This window comes from Copadichromis virginalis, linkage group LG20 (assembly GCF_057382275.1).
Source record: "Copadichromis virginalis isolate Kocher_CV1m ecotype Utaka linkage group LG20, C_Virginalis_male_GT1.1, whole genome shotgun sequence".
NCBI lineage: Eukaryota > Metazoa > Chordata > Actinopteri > Cichliformes > Cichlidae > Copadichromis > Copadichromis virginalis.
This window is the reverse complement of record NC_140637.1, coordinates 28,734,192-28,751,943: the sequence shown is the minus strand read 5'-3', so window position 1 is coordinate 28,751,943 and position 17,752 is coordinate 28,734,192. Positions and strand designations below refer to the sequence as shown.

Sequence of the window (17,752 nt, the reverse complement as noted above, 5' to 3'; positions counted from 1 at the left end):
AAAACCCCGCAGTCAGGACATGCTATATTGTATTTAGATAGAAGCTAGCGAGCTAACTCCCTGCTAACTTCTAACTCCGTTAAATGTCATAAATTCCGTTTTCATGGATGCCTGGATGTTAAACTCAATTGTCACACCTGGTAGAGCAGAACGCTGATCATTTTATTAAAGATGAAAGACTTTAGACAGTTTTTCAACTCTCAGTAATGCCACAGTGATCGTTTGATATATGGACCTGCAGCGGAGTTTAGACCCAGACACGGCTAGTGACGTCAGACTGAACAACCGGATAAGTTTGATGTGTCACATGGCCCTCTTCCTATTGAAAAAAACAAAAGTTGTATCCAAGATGGCCGACTTCTAAATGGCCATCATGGTCACCACCCATCTTGAGGAGTTTGCCCCCTCACATGTGCCACAAACAGGACTTTAATATCACCAACCATTCCCATGTTATTACGGTGTATCCATATAAATGGCCCACCCTGTACTTTAAAGTATGTACTGAGCATCGCTCTTAATATTAGATGGACAAATTAAATAATTATTAGATTTAAATTATTGTCCTTATATTTACAACATTTATTGAGCTGCCTTTAAAATAAAGTCTAAACATACCCTAGTGCATTTTCAGTGTTCATATTCGAAAAAGCATTCGTGAAATAATTGCAAACTCTCACCCACTTTGCAGTTCCTAGCACATCTCTTTGAAGACGCTCCCTTAGCGCGCTGTCCAACAGACAGCTTCAGTTCGCGTTTGACTTTTCGATTAAAAATACGATTAAACACGACGGGCCTCTCTGTAACCTGCACACGATCCGGGCGTCACATGAGCCAGAGTGATAAAACAGAAAAAACCTAGCTTCGTGCACCTTGTTTTCGTTTCTTGTAGGCCCCTAAAAAGTGCGAAGTGAAACAGGATGTGACGCTGTTTATGCGACCGCACTCCGGGAATGTTTTATATCGTACAATGTTAAAATATTAACGATTAGATTAATCACAATCTGAGACTAACCATATTCTTACTCGTAGCTCCATTTGTATGTAATATTATCGACGTATTGGGGGGGAAAACTAAAAAAGTTAATTAAGTTGTTAGACGCTTCTTTTAGCAGATAATAACACTTCGGGTAAAGTCATAGTTGACCATCCGGACTCAGCGTCTATCTGCGGCTCACACGTGTAAGTATTAGCCTGTTAGCACCGTTGCAATAACAAGTGACCAGCTCTTTAGTGTCTCTTAAGATAATTATAAACATTACTTGTGCATGTTCGCAGCCAAGGCACAGGGATTATAACTACAGCTTTGTGCCATCTGTTTTAAAGCAGTGTTTTCTCGGGAAGCAACAACGTTAGCTAGCAGCTAATGCTAGTTTTTGAGGCGGTGTTAGGTGAAGTTGGTCTTGATAACTTCAACCCAAGTTTAAAATTGAGGTTGCATTCTTGTCATACTGCGTGAAGGTGATTTTATTCATTGCTCTGTTCACATTTTGAGAGATTGTGGAAAACCGACATATTTGGCTTTAGTTTTCATTTATATTGAGCTGTGGCTGGAAAAGAAAGCTAGCTCTGGCTAACGGATATGTTAAAACAAGACTATAAACAGGATTATTTAATCTAAGAGAAGATGTACTGTATTCATCACAAACGTGGAGTAGTTCCTGTGTTACAGCAGCTGAAACTGTAAACACAATTTTAAAAGAATAACGTAAACAAAGAGTAATCTGAAGTAGTGCAGCTGTGTTCATGGGCTTTTTGAGCCTGCATGTGGGTTTTTGTAAGTGGCCTTCAATGTTTGTTTAGTATGATTTTTCTGGTCTATGGAATAAATGCTGTAAACCTGCATATGAAACTGAGCCTGCATGACTTAATCTTAAATGATGGAGTGTTGATGTAAATTTCTATGCCTTGTCATTTTAAAATTAAAATAAACATAATAAAAACAGTCTTACTGTCTTATAAAGACTCTAAGAGTCTTATAAAGTGACTCCAAGAGGTGAAAAATACTCAAGTTAGATTAAATGTAAAAAAAAACAAACAAACAAACAAACAAACCCTAATATCGCCTACAACATTGGGGAAAAAATGTCCCTTAGGAATAACAAATGCAAAAACATGTGTTGTGAGCTTGAGTAGATTTGTTTAAGATAAGATAACCTTTATCATGTGGGAGCCGCAGCCTACCACTGAAGGAGCTGCTCAGTGCTGTGAGTCTCCTGCATGGCGTGGGAGATGTTGTCCAGCAGGGATGGCAGCTTAGCCACCATTCTCCTTTCACTCACCAGCTCCTCTGCGTGTGTTGTGATCAGCTGACCTGCACCACTGCTCCTCTGACATTTGCTGCTCTTTGTGGATTTAACTGAACTCAATAAGATATAAGCAGACAAGTCAGCTTAAGCATAAACTGTCTGCTACCTGTGATGGAAGCTAATACTGATGTTTAACACCATAGAGGGAACTTGACTGCAACAGTTTCAATGCACAAATAACCAGGCATCGGGATAGATGAACACTTATTAAAAATAACTGAAGATTATTATAATAATTATCATATTATTACAATAAAAATCTCTGTGCAAAGGTTAAATGCCATGAAATAAAGTTGCTCTTTAAGTAAACTAGATGGGTTCCACAGAACTAAACTAATAATTGCTTGAGTGTAAATGCTTTGTTTCCATTCTTTATTCTTAAGTTGATGAAGTGCATCCTTTTCTTTGCAGGTTCACCTTTTCATTTTTCTTTTACCTAATTGACTGCTGACAATCATGAAAGTGAACAAACACACAGAGGTAAAACATAAATCTCACAAGTGGAAAGATGCGAAGGGAAAACGGTGCAGACCTCCCGTCAGTTTCTCTAATGTAAACTCCAGCCCTGTGGTGATCAGCATGGTGAAGGAGCACCAGGAGTCTGTAAGGAAAAAAACATCTGTCAAGAGGCTGAAAAATAAAGTGAAGTCTGTCTCTAACCACAAGAATAGCTCTTCTGAGTCTGGAATTAAGAAGACACATGCTCAGGCTAATGGAAGCTCAGTGTTTACCATGGACAATGACTCAGATGACTCACAGGACTGGAAGGAGTATTCCCAGTCAGTGCATGGGAATGGTATGGAGACCTCAGATAACACTGAGGATGTCCGGAGAGGTAGATTGGAGGGAGAGGCTCTGCATCACTGTGCGCAGAGAGACGATCGAGAGAACCGCACAGTACTTGTCATGCAGAAGGATCAGGTATGCGTCAGTTGATTTTTAGTTGGACATGTAGATGTTTAATCTGATGTCATTTAATTTCTGTGATTAAACATGTCTTACCTGCAGACGCTGTGTTTCCGCGGGAAGTGCCTTCTGACCTGTCTTTATGGTCGTGTAGAAGTTATGGGATTTACCATCGAAGAGGGTCAGCAGTCATATTCGCTTTTCTCCCCAGCATCACATTGTCCACTGAGTATAAGAGGATTAGAAAGCATCAGAGCGTTGGAAAGTAGAAACGAGGCATCACACATCCTCCAAAATTATCTTCCACAAGGTGAGCAGCACACTTTTTCTTTTATGTTTGAAGTTAAAATATAGCACTAGGAAGTCTGATTGGTTAGAGTTCATATTATATAGGCAAAAATACTGTGAATTCTACTTAGCTGGACCTTATTTCTCTTTGCAAAGTCTGGATTTTTTAAGCTAATAATTATATGATAATAATTATAATTTCTTTACCCCACCTGTTGCACTGCAATGCATGTTCGCAGACTGTCTTAAGTGAAATGTAAACAATAGAAAATTAACTAAAGGATGTCTTGTGAAGCATTTCTAAAAAAGTGGTCATCAACTTTCTCCATTAGCCCAGGCTTTCTGCTTCAGTTTCTGTGCACACTCACACTGAAAGAGGATGTTTACTCTTGAGTGCTTATTGTTTGAGTCATAAATATGAGACAAACTAGTGATGAAGATGTGTGAAAACAGTAAAACTGTAGTTTGTGCAGCTATAACGTTATATAACCCCATAACACAACAACAGTCACCTCAAGGCCCTTTATATTGCAAGGTAAAGCCCCTACAATAAAAGAGAGAAATCCTTAACAAGCAGATAACCCTCCCTATGAGCAAGCACTTGGTGACAGTGGAAAAGAAAACTCCTCTTTAAGAAGAAGAAACAAGCAGAATCAGGCTCAGCGAGGGGCAGCCATCTGCCATGACCGGTTGGTTAATAGGGGAAGAAGACTGTATAAAAGACATGCTATGGGAGAGAGCCATAGATTAATAATAACTAATGATTAAATGCAAAGTGGTGTATAAAAACATGGCGACTAAACTGTAAATAAATTGTAACAATTGTGACATGTACACATATGATTTTAAACAGAAACTGTGATGATTCTGATTTAATCTGAGCATCTTTTTCTGCGTTATTTTCTGTGAAAGGAAGTTTTAATAAAGGCATATGTATCATAAAACACAGACACTGATATAGCTCTATCAGTTAAATGCTGAATATATAGTATTAGAACGTGTTTTTCTGACTTTTAATTGCTGTGAATATGCATTTTTAACAGCATCACGAAAGAAGCTGTTAAAAAGCATAACGACAAATTCATCCATCATCCTGCTGGAGCCCATCGAGACGCCTATGACACGGTTTCTTTCCAGCTTTCCAGATCTCAGCGAATTGTTCAACCTCCCGATGGTAAGGTGGCAGATATGTTCACACTTAGATTTAGTCAGCAAAGCAGACAAATTTCAACATAATTTACATGCAGAATCTGAAAAGCTTCTCCTGCTTGTTTGTAGACTGAACTCATGTCAGCTGTTCTTGACACTCCACTCAACGGTTTGGATATGATTCCTCTCGACAGCTACATTGAAGGGCTGAAAATGTCGAAGAGCTACAGACATGCTCTCAACACATTAGTCAGTGTGTGCAAAGGTAACCCACTTTTAGATGTGCCAAATTATACAGGAGTCACTTTTATGCTACAAGGCTAAATTTATTTATTTTGTAACCCTTACACACACACAGAACAGTACTGAATAAAGTTCATTGTATCATAATCATTTATGTGTGTGAATGTTCGATAGGAAACAGTGTAGAAGAAAGTGCGTGTGCGACTGGGTGAAGTTGTGCAAAGCGCTTTTAGTGCTCAGGATAGAAAAGCACTCTGTAAGAACCGCTACATTTACTAGTTCAAACAAGGAGGTTTAGTTATCAGTGTTCCTAAAAGAGTTTATATAAGAACTTAACAGATACCAAATGTAACTTAACTGACTTCAGTAGAAAGTGTTTCACACTCTGAGGGCTTTAACAGTAAGTTGGTCAGTTGCTGAGAATTACCAGTCACAGTTATTGTGTTGGTTTAACAGTGATCAGCAGAAAAACAGAATATAATAGTCAGTGTAAGTTTTGCTCTTCACTCTTAGTAGGAGTCCTGCAGAATTGTTCTGTAACTGAATCGAACCACAGACGTTTATGTGATAAGAACATACCAAAACAAAATGCTCACTTTGGTTGCTTTCATGAAAACCTGACATGTTTTTCATTGACAGGAGACATAGATGGCTGTCCTGTTATCCTGGTGTGCGGGACCAAGAATGTTGGAAAGTCAACATTTATTCGCGTGCTCATTAACACCTTGCTGAATTAGTAAGTTTCTCACTAACTACAGTTTTTATAATGTCCTGTTCACTATGTCATTGGTCCTGCTCTGGTCCTCTCTCTTTATTGTAATGTTTAGTTTGCTTTGGTTCACATTTACACAAGGGTCTTTACAGCCTACAAACATCTCTGTGGGTCATTTAAAGTGGAGAATAACGATATGTTTTGTTTTCCTTCAGCACTGCTAGTGTCGACTATTTGGAAGGTGACCTCGGTCAAACAGAATTCACCCCTGCTGGTTGCCTGTCTCTCCTCACTGTCAGAGAACCCCTTTTAGGTATGTTTCAATCCTCATTATATGTTCAAAATCTTTACATCTTTACAACTGGGGCTAAATTATTAACAACAATGTGTTGGAAGAGCCATTCCTTGCTTACCTTAGATTAAAGATTGGAAACTGACACAGCCAGTCCACCTGTGTCTAGGAGTAAAAGTGTTAGCCTTTCAGCTTCTTTTAAACCTATGTAACATGTGAGAATCATGTGTGATTCAAAATGTGATGTCAAAATTGTTATTTTATGGTGGGTTTTATGTAGAATTATGCCTCTATAGTTCAGTTCAATTCAGTTTTATTTACATAGTGCCAAATAAACAGTCGCCTCAAGGCGCTTTATATTGTAAGGTAGACCCTACAATAATACATACAGCGAAAAACCCAACAATCATATGATCCCCTATGAGCAAGCACTTTGGCGACAATGGGAAGGAAAACTCCCTTTTAACAGGAAGAAACCTCCAGCAGAACCAGCCTCTATAGTGTTTTCTTCATTTCTGACTCCTACTTGATTAGTAAGAGTGGGTTAAAAGACGTATAATGATCTGCTTTGCAGGTCCTCCTTTCACACATCAGCAGACTCCAGACCACATGATCTACTACGGTCAGTCATCATGCAACTCAGACCTGGATCGATATATGGAATCTCTTAAATCCTTATGGTGCAGAAGATCCCAGACCAGAGAGGCTCCGATTATTATCAACACCATGGGCTGGGTCAAAGGTCAGTGTGAGCTGCCTTCTGTGACATCAGTGAAACAATGTAGGAGAATTTAAATACACTAATAATAAAAAAAATTTCTAAATGTGTGTCTGTTCACAGGATTTGGATTCAACCTGCTGGTTGACATGATCCGCTTCTTCCCAGTTTCCCATGTTGTCCAGCTCAGTCACAGTGGTGTCAATCAGTGCCCCGCCCTCACTCCAGACTTTCTGAGAACGGCAGATGGCTTTCAGACTCACCCACCCGCCCAGACCGCTCTGGATGAGTTTACAGAAAGCCACAGCCCCCCAAGAATCTACAGTCACATTAGTATACAAGCAGAGTTTCAAGGAGTTGGGAGTCAAGGAACAGCGTAAGTACACCACTGCACCACCATTATTAATATACTGGTGTAAAAACATTATTCCAGACTCTTGGCTACATCTCATATCGCTGCATTTGACAGGAAACACCAGCGTAGTGATGAGCAGAGAAATCTGTCTCTCCTGGCCTATCTGAGTCAGCTGCAGTGTCCGGACCCTGGACCAGTCAGACCTCTGCACAGCCTCACACCATACCAGGTACACAAGAAGCACATGACTCTCTGATCACAGTCTATACATATATGAATACAATTCATGACATTTAAATCAGGGAGAAATGGCTGTCTATGCTCCAGTTTTGGTTTAAACCTCCTTAAACTGCAAACTGTTGTTTTTAAAGATGTTTTTATATTTATTAAGCAACCACCTAACAATTTTCTTGCTAAACCCACAGGTTCCACACACAGCGATTGCGTTAGGTGTTACCCACTGCGACGTGGTGCCCTCGCACATGTTTCATGCTTCCAGTGGTAGTCTGGTAGGACTCTGCTGCCTGGCAGAAAAAGTAGCAAGCAAGGGAGGTCCAGTCTTTCTTTCCCAGGCACCCATCTGCCCATGTGTGGGATTTGGTAAGTGTCCTTTCTGAGTTATTGTGTTGACTTTGGCTTTACTTCTTCATTGACTGAAACATTTTTATCAAGTTAAAAATGTATGTTGCTGATATCTTTTTTTTTTTAAAAAGCTCAAGTTATTGTTACTGCCACAATAAACTGGTTTTTCAGTTTATTGAAGCTTTCTTTCTTTAACTGTAGTAACTGGTCAGAAAAATACGTTTATATCTAATCGGGGGGGGATCCAAAAAGTCTAGGAAGGAAGGAAATAAAAATATTTGTGAAGAGCTGAAAATGTTTTGTAGATTATGTAGTGAAGACTTTATTCCATAAACTGAAGTTTCAGCACCAGATTCAATTCTTAAGATCGGGAATAAAGAAACACATTTATTAGATGTAATAGACCAGGGCACCCAAATCCATTTGACAATTTGAGAATTAAAGAGTCGTTATATGTCGTTATATTTACTTGATACTGTCTTCCAGGGCTCCTCCGAGGTATTGACATGGCACGGGGTCTGTACTTCCTGCTGACACCTGTAGATCCGTCAGTTCTTCGTAAAGTCAACTGTCTCCTCTTGGGAGCAATTTCAATGCCTTCCTGTATCTTCACAACACAGGTTAGATCCTTTTTCATGTTTTTCATTTTGTTTTCATGTTATCAAAAATGTTTTCAGTTGCTGAAAAGTCACTTCAGACTGTTCTACTTTAAAGCATGTTGTTATAATAGATGCAGTTAATAAGCATTGTGTTGTTGGAACATGCAGGCCCCCCCACCTTAAAATGATACCATCTGAAAGGGCTCATGTGTTGCTCTAAAACCTGTATGGACCTTGCAGCACTGGTGTTGCCTTTCCAGATGTGCAGGCTGTTTCATCTCTAGGCACAAGTGCACCTCTATAGCATTAGAGATGAAGGCTCTTTAAGGGAGCACTAATAACAACCCAGGTGGTACCTGAGGACTTGGCATTCATGTTTTCCCCCCTCCAAAAAAGCCAAAATTTGGTTCATCTGACGCACTTTTCCATTAGTCCATTTTAAATGAGAGAAGATGGTGACATTGATCGATCACGTCCACATATGGCTTCTTCTTTGCATAATGGAGCTTTAACCTGGATGGCACAGTGAACTGTGTTCACATACAGTGATTCCTAGAAGTGTCCAAGCCCACGTAGTGATTTCCTTGACAGAATTATGTCTTCCTTTTTTATTTAATGCACTGCTTCCTGAGGGTCCGACTATCACAGGCATGTAGATGATGAGATGTTTTACGTCTTTACAGTTTTGCTGCAGCTGTTTCTTTTTAGTGTTACTTACTTTTCCAAACTTTTGTTCATCCGTCCCAGTTTCTTTTGAGATCTGTTGCTGCCAATAAATTTAAAAATCAGATTTAAAAAACAGTTTTTCATCAAATAGTAAAATGTATCAGTTTAAACATTTGATATGTTTGTCTTTGATTTGTTGTGAATAAAATCAGTTGCATTCTGTTTTTATTTACATTTATTTACATTCAGAGTTCCAAAGTTCTCAGTTGTGTATAACTATATCTAAAGATGACATTACTGTTCTATTGTGACGTGTAGTGTCTTTGTTTCTATTTCAGCCGGGCATTGATGGGGAGATGCCCTATGTTACTACAGACTACAGTTTTGATCTCACTGGAGCAGGAAAGCTGCGAGTCTTCAAGGGAATGATGAGGCCCAGTCAAGTGGAGATGCAGTGACATTTCTGCAGCATTTTATTGCCCTTTACATTTCCCCATCAGTCAGCGCTGGCCTTTGAATGTACAGAACTGAGGTTGAGGTGGGACACTTCTTACTTTTGTTTTAAGGTTCATACTCTGACCTTACTGGAGTTCTTTTTTTGAGAGCCCTTGCCATATCTTGGAACCTGAAACTGTATGTTTGTTTGATGCTGTGAAGGCGCTTAGGTGTTTTCTCTCACATGGACAGTAAAATAACACGACACGTTATAGTCAAAGCTTTCGTTTGATGGTTCTTTTTCTTCTTTTTTTTTTGTTTTTTGTGGATGACATTCCAAATCTTAAATGCCTGCCAGATAATAAACTTGAAGCAAGTTTGTTTCCAGACTATGTGGTTCTTACCTTCACCAGCTATTTAGAGCATTGTGAATGGTGGTTGTTACAGCTGCTTTGATATTTAAATATCATAATCATATATCCATGTAGAGTTCAAATGGTTTAATAGCAATTTAATTTATCACTGTGTGCAGTATTTTGCCTGATCCAGACAAGTAGTTTTCCATGTTGGCAGCTGTTTTGTTATAAAGTATCCACCGCCGGCGCTTTCCGTGTTGTTTTCCCTTCCATTCAACAAAAAAATAAAGAAGAGGACAGGATGCAGTTATGAAGACGTCTTTCACGTGAGCTCAGTTGAAGTTGCAAAGAAAACCCAACAAGGACAATGCCCGTGTTGTTTGTACACCAATCAAAGCCTTTACAGAAGTGTCTCCATTTTTATTGCCCTCTTTTGCATTTGTTACTTAAGGCCATTCAAGAGGTTTTGTTTACAGTTCCTTATGTTGACCTGTGTGGGATGAAAATAAAGAGCTTGTTGTTTCTAGATGTTTGGCTTTTTCCCCTCAAGGGGGCAGCAGCCACTTTGTTTTGAACAGCAGAACTCTAGCCTGTAATAAGATTGTAATTCTGTTAAACTATAATGTTTCGTAATGAATTTACGATGCAAATTAAGATTAAGGAAGAAGATCGCTGGACCGAGATGCTGCTGCACGAAGGCTGACCTTTATCTTATCTCGGTGGAAGGACTGTAAGGACTCGGCCGTAAACAACCGGTCACGCAGTGGAGAATTGCTCATTTGTTAAGTGGGCTGTTTTAACATCCCCTTTCTGCCCCCTCGCTCGTCTTTGTTCACTGTTGCCCGCCTCTTTATTTGAGGGTGGGAGCGCACAAACGCAGCACAGCTACATTTTGGCAGAGTCATTGTTTCGGCTTTGTCACGTCAGATGTTTTCCTCTAGACCTCATGCAACCCAGAGCCCACTGTAGATGTGCCACTAGGCAGTCTACATGAAACTGGTGGGATATATTTCAGTTCAGAGTACATTTAAATGCATGAAAAGTCTCATCAGTAGTGCACATGCCACTCATCTCAAAAAACAAATAAACCAGAAATGTGATTTAAGATAACATAGATGCAATCCCCTTTTTCAGTTCTAAGGTTTTGCATATCAGGACGTAATAAAAATCAACTTGTTCTATCAAAAGTTTAAATATGTTAATAATTATGCCATTTTTTTTATTTGCAAAAGCCAAAATGCAGAACTGGTGTGTGAAAAAACTAAGTGTACCCATGATTCATTAGCAGTAATTGAAGTATTTGTTTTCTGTATGACTTTATCCCTCTCTCACAGCATTGTGGAGAAATTTTGGCCCAGTCTTTACAATGTTGCCTCAGTTCCCTGAGGTTTGCGGGTATTTGTTTATGAACAGCTCTCTTAAGGTCCCACCACAGTATCTTAATCATGTTGAACTTTGACTTTGCCATTGCTACACCTTGACTTTTTCTTTTTCAGATGTAGTTTTGCTGCTATGCTTGGGATCGTTATCCTCTTGCATTACCAATTTTGGCCAAGCTTTAGCTGGCAAGCAGATGGTCTCATATTTAACTCTAGAATACTTTGGTACACAGACGAGCTCATGGTTGACTCAAAGTGACTGCAAGGTGCCCATGTCATGTGGCTGCAAAACAAGCCCAAATCATCAGGCCACCATCGAGCTTGACAGTTGTTATGAGGTGCAAATGTGCTGTGTTTGGTTGGTGCAGTGCATTGTGTCCAAACATCTCCACTTTGGTCAAATATGTCCAAAGTGAGGACGCTGCTCCAGAATCTTGTGGTTTGTTCAGATGTAATTTTTCAAACTTAAGCTGTCCTGCCATATTCTCTTTAAAGAACATGGCAGTATGGCTTGTTTTGGTAACCCTCCCGAACTAGCCATACTCATTCAGTCTTTTTCTAATTCTGTTGTCATGAACATTAACATTTAACATGCTGATAAAGGCCCAAAGAGTCTGAGATGTAGCGCTTGGGATTTATACAGTTTCTCCGAGCATTGTATGTTCTGACACTGTGGTGAGTTTGCTGTGATTGTCAACTGTCTTGAATATTTATCACTTGTGAATAATGATGAGCTAAAAATTATTTGGAAATGAGTTTATAACTCGTCTCAGGTTTGATGGCAGCAACGTTTCTATAAGATCACTACTGATGTCTTTCCTCTTTGGTGCCCCGTCCCCCAAAAACTAAATCCTCCAAAATTTCAATTTCAATCAAAAATCAAATAGAAACGTATCACAGGCTATTATTACATCAGCCTGACCTTTGAGTAATTGAAATTGTCATATTTTCCCGATATTGTCTACATTTTGCACACCACCTCATTACTTTTAAAGGGAAAACATTTGGCAGTCCAGTTAAGTATAAAAATTTTAGTTTTTGTTTTAATGGGACATGTGAGCTGGTTTTTTTTTGGTTCCTATGGTGGGTTTGGCAGAGTTGGTGAGGTTCTTGATCTGGTTAAAACTTGGAACATCAACCAGAAAAGTATCGAGGACACCTGCCAAAAGGCAAAGCTGTGCACAAATCCTGTTTTCGTTGCTGTATTTTTCCTCACAAAAAAATCCGTGCCTCACTCTTTATGTGATGTTCATCTTCTTCCTGCAACAACAACAACAATGTAGAGACAGTGTTGTTCACATTCAATGTAAACATGCATGCAATTACAGATTCTTTAGACTGTTTGATTACATTGATTTTCACAGTAGCTAGCATGAATACTTGATGTCTACTTAGTTTTGGTACATTTAATAGTCTTCATCATGTCACTCGATATCTGTATTGATATTAATAGAAAAATATTCACTGCTGCAATCAGCAGACTTTTTAAAAGTTTCTCTATCATCTATTTAACTGGTGATTCCATAGAAGCAGTGTTTATGTCCCAGGGAGCACTAAAATTAACGCTAACTGACCTGGTGCCCCAACTCACCACCACTGTTACTGCATGAGAGTACAGTGAGGCAAGGACAGTTAATCCTGCAACGCCCACTGCCATTGGAAGAGAGCATAGATAGAACCAGTGAGCAAAATGTGATGTAATACTTTACAGAAGTACTGTTTTAATGTACTTGTACATTAAGCAGTTCTCTATTACCTTCCGCTTCTATTCCACAGCATTCTTATTGGAAATAATGTACTTTGTAGTTCACATCATGTATTTTAAAGCTCTGGTACTACTGATGCTGGCTTAATATAAATAAAGCTACATTTAAGTATATAAGTAAATAAAATAGTTTCTAGTTGCAACATTAATTCGCTATACACATTAATAAACCAATAGTGATGTAACGTACATGTGCTCCAAAACAATTACTTTTACCTCAGTTACTTTAGCTTATTTGAGTACATTTTAATGCTAAACTATTACTGTGGCTTTTATTTAATAGGCTACTTGTTTTATAGTTTTGTAAAACGGTTTTAATACATAAAGTTGTCTGAGGTCTTATGCACCACCTTTTTTTTTTTAAATTAATACCATCTGTATAAGGACACAAGGCTGCGTATGAGTCAGAAAACCTTGCCTAGTGTTGTCTACACCGACTTTACTTCATTTCCTTTGCCCCACCACCCAGTGCTGCTTTGTTTTAGGCGCACCCCTATTAAAAAAAAACACCCAAAACTGGAAACGCCTCTGATAAAAAACAGAAGGTTTCGCAGGCACAACATTAACTGGAGGGCCCACTATAGAAAGGTGTAGCCTTTGTTGGGTTGGGATGTCCCAGGGATTTCCGCTCTCCTTTCTCGTCACCTGCCGTTTTCAAGGTGGAGCCAACACCTGATGCTGTTTCGTGTTCACTGTTTACATGTGACAAGTTTACTGAAAGCGTGAATGAACCTCTGCTCTGTGCTGCTGTTGACTGCATGTGTGTCTCTGGCGCCTCCAGCAGCAGCGGTGGCGTTGCGCCACTTGAGAGAGAGAGAAACTGCACTGGGTCTTTGTGGATCCAGGTTCCATGAATGAATGGACGAGAACCGGTGTCTGAACAGAGAAGGCGGCCGGAGGAGACTGCGGACAATCCAACTTCACCCGAGCGTTGTGTAAAGTTTCGTTAAGAAGAAAATCCATCCACTGAGCTGCAGCTTTAAAGACCAGGGGACGGTTTTTCCTCGTAATCCCACTCCTGCACCGATCGAGCTTCACCAACAGACGTTGCTCGGTGAACGCTGGGAGGATTTTTTTTTTTTTTTCCTTTCACGCGTGCACACAGCAACAGGTCATTTAGAGCACAGTCCAACCTGCAGCTGTGCTTCACTAGTCGTTAGACCAGCGTTAACTTTAGTTCGTGTGCACCGAGGGATGCTTTTTGCCACTCTTTTCCGCGCATTCGCCGTGATATGAACAGCATTGTGCTCGCCGCCGAGCAGATCCTCCAGTGTGAGCGCACTGCGTTTTAGAGGAGGTCGACCGTGGGAATGAGAGGAAAATGAAAATGTGCTAATTAAACATTTTTCTGGCTGATCAGCGCTGAGCCTTCCACACCGACAGACGGACCTGCGAGGAGCTGGAGTTGGTGCGGGAGAGGATTTCGAGAAGGATTGTATGTTTAGATGGTGCCAAACAAGTGGACCATGAATTCAGTTCTGCACAAATCGCCACCAAGGAGCTGGCTTGGTCTCAGATTACGCCTGAGTAAGTAAAAATTCATGAAGTCAGCTACTGACTGATCACCATCTTAATATTCGAGCGGCTGCTCAGTCTGCAGCTGGATAATGTTGGATAAGTCACCACCTCAGAGTGATCAGCATGCTTATTTGTGTGATTCACTGTGAGTTTGTCTTTAAGAAGTCACAAAGGAAGGGGAAGAGAGGAGCTCTCATGGCTTTGATCGTCAGGCAGCAGTTCTTTGTGTCATGTTTTCCTCCAGTCATCAAAGTCAATGGCTGGATTTGGCAAGTGACCTGAGCAATTATCCCAGCTGGAGGCAGGAATATTTCAGTCAGACAGGACAGTACACTCTGATCTGAAGTTATGCACCTGATAAAGGATCTTGGGACAACTCAGTATACACTCAGATGATGGATATTACCTCTTGTAAATCTCCAGACAGTACAATTTACAGCAGTTCTTTTTTTCATGCACTCCTCCACTCTTTCCTGCTCATAATTTAGACGTGCAACGACCTTTCTAGCAGTATGAGTTTATCTAACTGTTTCTCACACTCAGGTAAATTGCAAATTAGTTTCTTGTTGAGCTTTTATTGATGGAAACCTAATAAAATGAATACTTGACGCTTCTAGTTTTGAAGACTTATCAGATTGATGTCCTTGGAGTTTAGCTCTCTCTCGCTCTCCCTCTCCTTTATAGACTTTACATGTTCATGTACACTGTTTGCAGTTCATGGGTTCATGCAGTAAGTGAAGTATGCACGGAGTTAAAGTTTAGCAGCCTTAATTGGTTGAGTCTGGAACCCTTCAGTGTTCCAGGCCACCGGAGTCTTAAGTCTGTCTTAAACACACTGGTCTAATCTGGGGCCAGATGTCTAGTCTGGTCTCTGTTGTCCACAACAAAACAAAAACTGAAGAAATATCTCTGCTGTGTGCACTTATTCACTGCTGGGATGTCAAATCAATCCCAAAAGATGTCAACCGTGGGAAGGACATATTGGTTTAATGCTTCGTAGTATTACAGCATCATGTGCTGTTCATGCAAAGCTTGACCGTAAATGTAGAAGTGTGGTCTTCGCATGTCTTTATTTTCAGTCGATTGAGCCTAATTTGTTTGGTTCATGTCAGACTACTATCGGTACAGCCATATCGGTGATGTTCACTGATGTCAGAGGTCAGAGGCTGAAATTTACCTCTTCCACTCATAAAAGCAATATCTGACGACCTCGCCTGTACCCTTAATGACGAGGTTTGACATCTGAGTATATATATATGAAATGTCGTACGATGGCCATAAGAACAGTTTCCATGTATTTCCAAGGGTAGCTGCATGGGCAGAGACCACCCTCGCTAACTTCTGGTGCAAACTTCTGGTGCAAGCTTCAAAGGTTACTCCAAGTAGGCTTCCAAGGGGTAAAGACCTGTGTCCACAAACGGCAAAGGCTGTTCAAGTTGGTTAGACTTTAGTCTGTGGTAGCCACTTGGATGGATAACACATTGTGATAGTGTTGTATTATGAGTTACTCTCTGATTCCGACCCCTATTAATCATCAAGTCTATTTAATATTTGAAATTAGTGGAAAAATGCCTGTAAATGTTTTCTTGTTAGAGCCACACATCCTCGAGACAGGGGTGTGTCCAATTTCTACTTCAGTTTCTTTAAATTTAATCACTTCATTAAGGTTACAGAATAATTCACCAGCTGCTTTGTCCACTTAAGTGGTTTCAGTGATTTACAGACTTCAGAGCTGAGGTTTGCACGTTAATGCTGAACAGCAGTGGAAACAGTATTTTTAGTAGCCGTGTTTAATCATATCTCACGATCAATTAGAAATTACAGATGATGAAATTATCTTCTTCTGAGTACTTTAAGGACTTGGCGGCCCTGTGGCTTTCCAAGATGAGGCCATTCTTTTGCAGCCATTGACAGAACACTAGACACTTTGGGGCTTTTTATCATGCCGCATGATCTTCATCTACAGATGGATTCTGTAATTTCCTTTCTGAAATGAGCCCTCAAGAAGTCGCTGCCCATGCAGGCTCATGAGAAGATGTATGACAGTTTTTTTTCTTCACCTTTAAAACGGCAAGAAAATATATCTTACCAATAGCCTCCTTTAACAGCTGTAATGGTGCTTTTGATCATATCAAATGAGCTCTGCTGGCAGATGACGTTTGCCCAGGAAGTGCTCAGACGTGAATCTAAATCAGAACATCTTTAGCATAATAAATGGGTCTAGAATAGCAGCTAAATGGACCCGATGTTGAGCTGCAGAGCTCTCAGGGAACATCTGGAGCCTGACCAGACCTTTGAAAGTTGCGTGCATGTGCCACGGTGTGTGTTAGTGTGTGCGCGAGTGCGTATTAGTGTTTGTCTGGCTCGTGGCTTGTTACAGTTTAAACTTCCTTTTCTAAACTGTCTTTCTGTTGTTCCAGTGTGATTTCCTTTCTCCTTTTCCCTCTCTGCATTCATGTCTTCTCCTGATGCCATTTTGAGTCACGGTTCGCTCTGCTTATTTTCTTTCTTTCCTTCAGTTGCAGAAACATAATCATTCAAATTTCTTGTGTGTTGCTCCAGCTCACCCTAGTATTTTTTTTTTTCTTTTAACGTATAAAAGTTTTTGGGCTTTTTTTGCTAAAATGCAATGACTGCAAGTTGACCTCTTTTGGTACTACAGTAAATATTGGTAAACACAGTTAGCTTTTGTCTCTAGTTGAATGTGATCTGCATTGCAGACTGTACTGAAAAACAATAGCTCACTTATGCAATCTTTCCCTTCCCTGTGTCTGACAGAAAATGTATTTCCTTCCTTGCATCTAATTATTTCTGCACTCCACTTCTTGCTTGTTGATTTACCCACAGCAGGGGAGTTCATGAAGGTCCTGTGACCCAAAACTTTTCTCATTTCATGTACAACCATCAGATTTTCCACATATTTGACCGTTGTGGTTCTACTGCCCTATTTCTTTTGCAGGGGGATTCCCCTTTGAAGTCTTTGCTCTTGTTCTTCCTCTGGTAATAGACAGTGTGTCATTTCCACATTATCTTCTCCACTAGCTTTTAGTCCTCAGTGCATTTACTGTTCTTTTTTGTGTTTTAATGCTTTGTTTTTTTCTAAAAACTTGCGAAATGCAACACTGTCATAACAAAAGCAGTCATTGTGTCACTTTGTGGAACCAGAATTTTTCTTAAATGCTTAGCATTTCTAATTCTTGCTGTGAGCGCTTGATGAGCTGATGAGAACAAAGCCTTTGCCTTTAAGTCGTGATCTATTGTAAATGTAAAAAACATTGATTTCAGGTGCTTTGAGAGGCATAAGGGAAACTCACAGTATGCACACTGAGCAGGTGTTGTGGCCTTGCACACTTTACTGCAGTGTCAGTGTTTTTGTTTATAGCCACAGATCAAGTCATTGTCATAAACCTGCTGTCAGCTAAGGGCTTATTTTTCCCCACTGTTCTCTCAAAGATCTTTTCACATTGGAGCACTTTTAAA

The 17,752-nt window shown here is 40.0% G+C and overlaps 3 protein-coding genes across 5 annotated transcripts in view; 2 read left to right on the top strand and 1 right to left on the bottom strand.

Annotated features, from left to right (window-relative positions):
- Positions 1-911, bottom strand: part of zbtb48 (zinc finger and BTB domain containing 48) — a 13,569-nt gene extending 12,658 nt beyond the window's left edge. Inside the window, exon 1 of one of the 2 annotated variants that reach the window (XM_085444957.1) lies at positions 681-911. The gene's annotated coding sequence lies outside the window, so the exon portion shown is untranslated. The remainder of the gene's footprint in view (positions 1-680) is intronic. The other variant, XM_085444958.1, reaches the window with a different exon arrangement.
- nol9 (nucleolar protein 9) overlaps positions 1-10,136 on the top strand; it is a 10,708-nt gene extending 572 nt beyond the window's left edge. The window contains exons 1-13 of one of the 2 annotated variants that reach the window (XM_085444959.1): positions 954-1,182; positions 2,721-3,230; positions 3,318-3,525; positions 4,547-4,677; positions 4,782-4,917; positions 5,535-5,631; positions 5,823-5,920; positions 6,474-6,641; positions 6,741-6,993; positions 7,087-7,201; positions 7,398-7,572; positions 8,041-8,174; positions 9,158-10,136. In XM_085444959.1, the coding sequence (XP_085301085.1) occupies positions 2,766-3,230; positions 3,318-3,525; positions 4,547-4,677; positions 4,782-4,917; positions 5,535-5,631; positions 5,823-5,920; positions 6,474-6,641; positions 6,741-6,993; positions 7,087-7,201; positions 7,398-7,572; positions 8,041-8,174; positions 9,158-9,277 (2,100 nt within the window). In that variant the 5' untranslated portion in view covers positions 954-1,182; positions 2,721-2,765 and the 3' untranslated portion in view covers positions 9,278-10,136. Of the gene's footprint in view, positions 1-953; positions 1,183-2,720; positions 3,231-3,317; positions 3,526-4,546; positions 4,678-4,781; positions 4,918-5,534; positions 5,632-5,822; positions 5,921-6,473; positions 6,642-6,740; positions 6,994-7,086; positions 7,202-7,397; positions 7,573-8,040; positions 8,175-9,157 lie in introns of those variants that run through there. The other variant, XM_085444960.1, reaches the window with a different exon arrangement.
- Positions 10,137-13,830: 3,694 nt separating this feature from the next.
- The window catches only part of plekhg5b (pleckstrin homology domain containing, family G (with RhoGef domain) member 5b), a 77,063-nt gene continuing 73,141 nt past the window's right edge, over positions 13,831-17,752 (top strand). Inside the window, exon 1 of the mRNA XM_085443215.1 lies at positions 13,831-14,281. Within this exon, the coding sequence (XP_085299341.1) occupies positions 14,200-14,281 (82 nt within the window). The 5' untranslated portion in view covers positions 13,831-14,199. The remainder of the gene's footprint in view (positions 14,282-17,752) is intronic.